The sequence below is a fragment of the Euphorbia lathyris genome, chromosome 7 (assembly GCF_963576675.1).
Source record: "Euphorbia lathyris chromosome 7, ddEupLath1.1, whole genome shotgun sequence".
NCBI lineage: Eukaryota > Viridiplantae > Streptophyta > Magnoliopsida > Malpighiales > Euphorbiaceae > Euphorbia > Euphorbia lathyris.
Window position 1 is genome coordinate 71,244,315 of NC_088916.1, and position 8,385 is coordinate 71,252,699.

Genomic DNA, 8,385 nt, shown 5'->3' on the forward strand with positions numbered 1-8,385 from the left:
TACAATTTTAAGCCCTGTACAATATACAATTTTTAAAAGAAAACTGACCTATAAATCCTTATTAGGATTGCCTTTCCTTTTTTTTTTTTGAAGAAAAAGGATTGCCTTTCCTAATTCCCACACAAGAAAATCCCTAAGTATTCATGAAAATTAATTTCATTTTAATGAAAACTTGAACACAAAATATGAAAATTACTTGGATTTTAAGCAATTTAATGTTCATTTAGCATTTTAAAAAGAAAATCAGCTAATTGGTATGGATTACCCGTGATCGATCAAGTTAATCAGAAAGAATTTAAACATTCGATTGATCGCCCGAAAACCGTCAGAAAACTCTATACATAGCTACTGGTGAAAAATACATTTCCCAATAAAGAGATATCTTCAATCTTGGTCTGCAACTGCAATTAGAGTGACAGCCTTACTCGATACTTGATAACTGTCCTGGTAATTCTGTCACTCTACGAAATTGTAATTTTTCTTTTTTCTATGGAACGCACTAAAAAATATATAAACTAAACACTCTTAAATCATCAGAAAGCACTTCAAACCATGAGTGGTGCACCCTCGAAAACTGTCACCTGAACCAAACGGGTCCTAATGGTTGATGGATCACCTCAAACCATGAGTTGTGTATCCGTTGAAAACTGTCAGCTGAACTAAACAGACAGCTGAACCAAACAGACCCTAATTGTTGACGGATCATCTCTTCCAGCTTCGACTTCTTGAAAATGGATCTGTGATTCCTCCACCAACATTAACCCATGTTTCTTTTGCAATTTCTGATGAAATTTTGTAAAAATCAGTGTCATATTTCATCATCACAAACTTCTCTAGATCTTTATTCTTGCTATTTTTTGTTTCTTCCTCCATTAATGCTCTTAAATTCCTCCCTCCTTTCTTCTCTTCTATAATTTTCTCTTCTTCTTCCTCCGCTGCTTCTTCTTCTTTTTTCTCTTCTAACCAGCTCTTCGCCGGAGCAGAACGACACCGCATAAGCAACAAAGCATTCGGCGGAGGAACAGAAGGCGGCGGCGCAGACTTCTCTTTCTCTCCGACGTCGTTTTCATTTTCTTCCAAAACCATATACCATTTCGAAAATACAGCTCTTGAATCCTCATCATTCCCGTCTCCGACGTCGTTTTTACTTTCTTCCACTTCTATTTCCTCCTCCAATTCATCCTCCTCGTCGGAAGTAATATCCGCCTGAGGAATCGACCCGAAGCATCGGAAATCGAATCTGATGTTCCTCAAACACGTCAAAAATTGCATTACCTCTTTCTTCAATCCAAACGAATCAACCCAAGATGACTTCTTCTTCTTATTTTTCCGGTGAATTCTTTCAATCTCTTCCATCACCGATTGCCAGCTCTTGCAAGCAGCTCCGCCTCCCTTGTGCCGGACTTTGATCTGTCCGGCACATGTAACCTTCGGCGATGTTGGTTCTGCATTCTCCGATCCCCCTGTCAATTGCTTGTTTTTGGCCCATAGAAGAGGACTAGCCACCAGCCCTCCGCCGCCGCTACTAGCACTTCTAGTTCTAGATTTCATTAATCGGCGGTGGCGTTTGCTGCCGCCGGAGTCAATTGCTCTCGCTGGACTACAAATCGGCTTCGGCATTAAGGCTAAATGGGCTCTAGACGGAAAACATACTAATAAATCCGTTGACGGAGCTTTCTTAACAAGATTTTCCCTTCCTTTCATGGTGGAATCTGGATTGTGTTGATGAACAAGTAGGAAAGTGTAAATTAGAGAGTTGGGGTTTTGAAGGTATAGTTTTAGAATTTAAAAAGAAAGTTGGGGAAGAGATTATTATTAATTGACAGCTTTCATTTGCTTTATTTCTAGCTTTTTCTACTACTCATGCTTCTTTACCATCTGCTTTTTTAGGATAAGTTATAAATTTAGCATTAGTTAAGGATGAAAATGAATATTTTCAAATATAAGTTTATATATTAATTTAGTCTCAAAGTTAGCAAAACTTGATAAATTAATCTAAATTTAATAAATTTTTACGTATTTAAAAAAACTGATTGTTTTTGGACGAATTTGTAATTTTTTCTAACTTCAGGATTGCATTGTTATTTAAATTTTGATTGAGCTAAACTAATTATGAATCCATTTGATTTACATGTTGTTTATTGTAACGATTTGCTGTTGGAAAAAGTTGTTTAAAAAAAAAACATAAATTCTTTGCTTTTATAAAAAAATTACTTTTCATGTTTAAAATGCAAATATGAGTTCTCTAACTAAATGTCTAAAACTCAAAAAATAGGTATTTCATGTTTTTATAAAATGCTACTTTTCAGGTATAAAAGGCAAACATAACCTCACTAACCAAACACTTAAAACTCTTCATTTTGAAGTGAAAAGACAAATAAGAGAATGAAAATAAGCAACCAAACGTCCACTTTCTTTTAAAGTGAAAAAACAAACATGAAGATAAAAGAGAGTAAACAAACATCCTCTATGTGTGCAAACTTCAAGGGTCATTTAGACCCTTAATTCAATTTATCACTATATTGTCATTAAAGAAGATGAGATTTAGTCTTTACATACGTACAATATGCAATTTCAAATTTGATTAATGGTCAAAATATAAAGTTGCGCGTGAAAAAACTTATATTTTATTAATGAGGTTTAAAGTTGGGGTCTCATAAACTTTATGTTTAAGATTGTACCGCTATGTATCTGAAAGCTAAATAGCATCTTTTCTGTGGGCTAAATTTGTAATTTAGACTTAGTTATTAAAACACTTGTTATAGCTTTATGAAGAAATGGGGTCACAAGAAGAGGACCTTTGCTTTACATCAAACAAGAAATAAAAGAAATATAAAAAATAGGGTAAAGATGAGTAGGAAAGTAGAAAAAGGGCACGAGCCTTGTTTCATGATCTAATCATACACTCAACTTGTGGCTACCAAATGAGGGGACCTCTCTAATTTCTTGTTATTAGTTATTACTACTATTCAACTTATAGCAAATCCATCCACCTTCATTTGTGCCTCCATTCTCATATATATGCTTAGGGCTGTAAATGAACAGAGCCGCTCATGAGCAGCTCGGTGATCGGCTCGATAAAAGCTCGGTTCGACTCGGTTCGGTTCGATTTGTAAACGAGCCGCTCGTGAACACGATTTACTGGCTCGGTTCGTAAACGAGCCAAGCTTGAGCAGGCCAAAGCTCGGCTCGAAAGCTCGCGAGCAGACTCGATTAGAACGTTTATGAACAATTTTAGTTTTGTAGAAAACTATATAGTTTTGTATTAGTTCACAAATATCTAAACTTAATATTATTTCATTTGTTATTAGACGAGTTTGTTCACAAACATAATAAATGAGTAATAGACGAATTATTTTTAAGCATCTTGTTTATTTATTCACGAACTTTACTTGTGAGCTTGTTTATGTACACAATTAAAGAGTTATTTGTGAGTAAACTTCACAAATATAATTAACAATTTACTCACAAACAATTCATGGTTAAATAATTTTCTTAACGAACCAAGTCTAAAAGAGGATTTTGGGCTCGAAACAAGCTCGAAGCTCGGCTTAAGCTCGTTGAGCAAGCCAAAGCTCGACCCGGGCTCGGCTCGTTAATTTTATAGCAAGCTCGGCTCGGGCTCGAGCTCGTTAATTTTATAGCGAGCAAAGCTTGAATAGGCCAAAGCTCGGCTCGGCTCGGCTCGATTACAGTCCTATATATGCTACCATAAGAGGTAAACTAATTTAATGTATGAGAGAGTGTGATTAATGTTCATTTTATTTGTTCTTTCTTTTGTGATTAATTGCTTCAACATTGATTAATTATTTTTGGCTTAATAGGCACCCAACCCCCTAAATTTGTAACTTTTTTTCATCTGCCCCCCCTCAATTTAGGGGACAACCTCTCAACCCCATCAACTCTCCAAAAACATCACATACAACCCCTTACACCCCTATGTTCGGTCAAAATATTGACCTGTGTAGAAAACACGCTTGACTGTTGACCACACCAATGTCACGTGTCACTTTTTTTATTAAATTTTTCCAAGTGATTTCACCTCGACGACCACTACCGCCAACCTCAACACCTCGATAAGGCTGCGACGACAAACAACGACAACACCTCGCATATAATAATCACTTGGAAAAATTTAATAAAAAAAATGACACGTGGCATTGGTGTAGTCAATAGTCAAGCGCGTTTTCGACACGGGTCAATATTTTAACCGAATATAAAGGTGTAAGGGGCTGTATGTGATATTTTTGGAAAGTTGAGGGGGTTGAAAGGTTGTCCCCTAAGTTGAGGGGGCCATGTGAAAAAAAGTTACAAATTTAGAGGATTAAGTGTCTATTAAGCCATTATTTTTAGGTGAGTTTTGTCGCAATTAAAATTTTAGGCATTTTGTGAATCAAATTTGGGACTTTGTCCATTTGGGTTCTTTTTAATTGTTTTACTCTAAATGATAAATTTAGAGTATAGAGATAAGATTGAAAATAGCTATTAATAGTTATTTTGAGCGGTGGAATCAGAATTTCAAATGAGTCGCAACTTAACTTAATGCAACAATGTCAATTCATTTTAAAAATATAATATTAAACATTATTTTTAAACTCTAATTCTACTTATCAATAGTTTACATTTTACTTAAGTTATGGAAAATTTATACATGACCGATTATGCGATACAAAAAGTACAAGTAATTATAATGTTTGAATTTAGTTTACTAGGTAATTGGAATAGAGTTGATCTGCTAAATCGAAAATGCCACGAAATGATACCAATTGATACGAGAGGATCTGAGGGATATTTCTATGTTGCCTGGAGGGATCATTCTCATGCTTGAGATAAGATAAAAAGATGATCAGAGCGACGTCGTCAACAGACGACCCACTCTAATGCTTAAGCTAGCAGAGCTTTAGACAGACTATCAAGCAATTAGGAATAATTACAATAGAGTGTGAATATACCTTGATTATGGTGTTATGTTGTTTGTATCTATAGGATGCCTAATAGTAAATCTGACAGTTTAGTGTTCTCCCTAGATTTCTCGAAAGATAACTAGATGATAGACATATTTTAGGCAGTTTGCATTATAACTAATTTGGGATTCTTTAATCCTCATCGAAATTGGCAGGTTTTAAACCGAGACGGATTCGAATGTACTCTCATTAGTCCACGTGTTTGTGGAGGACCGATATTCCTGTTTAGTTCAATGTGCTAGCTCTCATTGATTTAGAAGTCCATGTTAGTCTAAGAAGATGACACATGTATATTAATATTATTTGTATGATGTCACCAATATTTAAAATTAGGCTTAACCCATTATTTTCCCCTGAGCTTATCCAAAAAGGTTGATTGGCCTCCTGAATTTTCAAAGTGTCCCAATAGCCCCTTCAACTTGCATTAAATGTTCAGTTAGCCCCCTGAACTTGCGCAAAATGTAATCAATTGATCACTCGGTTGCAAAAAAAAAGTAAGTTAAATGCGGAAAATGTATGCACGTGTCTTAAAAAAAAGTAAAACAACCAAGATCAGGTATACAATTTTAATATTAGCGAAGACAAGTTTTATAGTTGAACAAGTGATAACTTCATTTTTAATCTATTTTTGAATTATGTAATAACATTCTAAGATGCATGAAATACATATTCCACATTTAATTTACATTTTTACAACCGAGTGATCAATTAATTGCATGTTATGCAAGTTTAAGGAGCTAACTAAACATTTTATGCACGTTGAGGGGCTATTGAGACACTTTGAAAGTTCAAGAAGCCAATCAAACTTTTTGGACAAGTTCAAGGGACAAATGATATATTAAGCCTTAAAATTATTATGATATTCTCTTATGTGTTTATATATCTGCTCAATTAATAAAGTAATAAAAACTACAGTTATTACAAACAGGACTCGAACTTTTCATACGCTTATATGTGACTTGTAAGCACATTATATGAACCAAACATGATATACTAGCAGACATTTGGATGGTCATGATTAACCTGCTAATAAAAAATTGACTTAAAATATTTATAAGTATTACTATATCCTTCGACATTTTTAAATGTCATCATTAACATAGATACATAGTAGAATTACATGTTATCCGAAACACAATAAGAAATTACTAATATGATTAGTTTGACACAATTATGGCATAAAACGTTTTGAATTGAGTGAGGTTGACTCATTTGATACTAACTAGTAATTGATATGACATGAACACGACACTAACCTAATAATTAGTAATCCTACAAAATAAACATAATCTCTACCATCAATTGATTCAAGATTGATATTATTGAAGGACTCTTCTTCTAATTAATATTTTACGTGTACATTAGTAACCAAATTTTAAGCTTAACTTAGGCAATTAAAAATCATTTTTACTTCCATAAAAAAAAAAAATCATTTTTACTCAATTCAATCTTATAGTTATTAGTTAATTATATGTATTTTAGATATAAACAATGTCATTTATGAGGTGAGTTCTACAGTAAGAAAACGACTATTATATCATCCTTATTTAAGTTCGATTTTCACTGTCGTTATTGAAATTCATATAGGTGAAGCAATATGTAAACCCTCCAGTAAATCCTTCCGCGACACTGGAGTTACCCATCCCCTAAACTTTTTTGTAACAAACAAAAGAGAGAATGTTAAGTTATAGAAAAAAAAAAAAAGAGAAAAGAAAAGGGGTACAACCGAAAGTTAGGTTAAGAATGTGAAAATTGTGATATATAGCAAATAAAGTGAGAAATGGCATAATGAAGGCACTTGATTAATAACATGTAGGGGGTTAAATGCACCATTGGTCACTGAACTTACATAATTGTCTCAAAATGGTCATTCAACTTTAATTTATCTCAATAAAATCACTCAACTTTGAGTTTTGTCTCAATTAGGCCACTCAGTCGATTTTAGTGATTAAAAATCATTGGAATGATGACATATATGACACATCTGCATGAGTCAACTCAAATATCTGACCGGAACGACACATGACATCCACGTATGCGCTACATGACTATCATATATCGATTATTTTTATGAAAAAAAAACAAAAATTAGTTTTTTTTTTCATAAAAATAGCCGACACGTGGATCTCATGTGTCATTTTGGTCGGAGATCTGAGTTGACTCATGCTGACATGTCACCTACGTCATCATTTCGATGCTTTTTAATCACTGAAATCGTCAAAGTTACCTAATTGAGAGAAAATTCAAAGTTGAGTGATTTTATTAAGACAAATTAAAGTTAAGTGACCATCTTGAAACAACCATATAAGTCCGGTGACCAATGGTGCATTTAATCTTAACATGTAGATAGGTAGGGGAAGGAGATTGGCCCCTTCTAACCACTCCACATCTTGTGCTAACCTTCTTTCTTTTTTTTGCCTTTTCTTTTTTTATTCTTTGAATTGTGACCTTCCATGAAATAGAAGTATCAATTCCATTATTATTTAGTCTTCTATCTAAACTATGATTTGTTGTTATCATTATTTATCATCATATGGAATGAATGAATGGAGATACTTATATTGTGGGGACTTTCTTTTTGGAAACTACCATTTGGAACCCTTCATTTTCTAATTTTATACATTCAGACCTTAATCAGTTGATATTAGAAAAATTAGTTGTGAAAATTAAACTCGGTTATAAGTGTGTTATTTATTTTATTTGCTTTTGAAATTGCATATTTAATAATTGGCGATCCGCTTTTTATTTTTGATGTATGCGACTATAAAAATAATGTAAAATTTCGTCTAAAATTGTAGACTCGTATGAAATTGTCATGAGCTTATAATCGTGTGTGATGTCAATAATTAATTACCTTGCTTAATATAAATTTAGTTTGTTAAAATTGAAAGATTATATTAATTAAGTTTGTCAAAATTGAAAGATTACATACTTAATTAATAAAAATTCAAAAGATTAGGGCCTAAGGATAGTTTTTTTCAACTTTATATTCTAGCTAAGCTTGAAATCACTTTTCAACTATAATAATTAAAGTGTTAAGAAATTTCGGCCTAATTGACTCCAAATGAGATTGATTAAGCTAATGAGATTTCATCAAATGATAGTTTATTCTATTTTATACGACAACAATAACAAAGCTTTAGTTCCGAAATGATTTGGTGTCGGCTAACATGAACCATCATATAAAACCATGAAATTAAATCATGTCAGCGACACACATTCTCTCTCTCCAATCTGTCCTATCCACTACCATGTTTTCTTCAATCCCTAATAAACTTATATCACTCTCGATCACCCTCCTCCAAGTTTGCTTAGGTCTTACCCTACCCCTCACCACTACATCCCTTTACCAGTCTTCCGTCCTTCTAACCGGCGCATCACGCGCTCTTCGTCTTACATGGCCAAACCACCTTAGTCGGTT

At 33.6% G+C, this 8,385-nt stretch overlaps 1 protein-coding gene across 1 annotated transcript; it reads right to left on the minus strand.

Moving 5' to 3' along the window:
• Positions 1-280: 280 nt before the first annotated feature.
• LOC136201155 (uncharacterized) lies at positions 281-1,814 on the minus strand. The gene has a single exon (XM_065991747.1). It carries the CDS (start codon positions 1,702-1,704, stop codon positions 703-705), a length of 1,002 nt encoding a protein of 333 aa, XP_065847819.1. The 5' UTR covers positions 1,705-1,814; the 3' UTR covers positions 281-702.
• Positions 1,815-8,385: the final 6,571 nt, after the last annotated feature.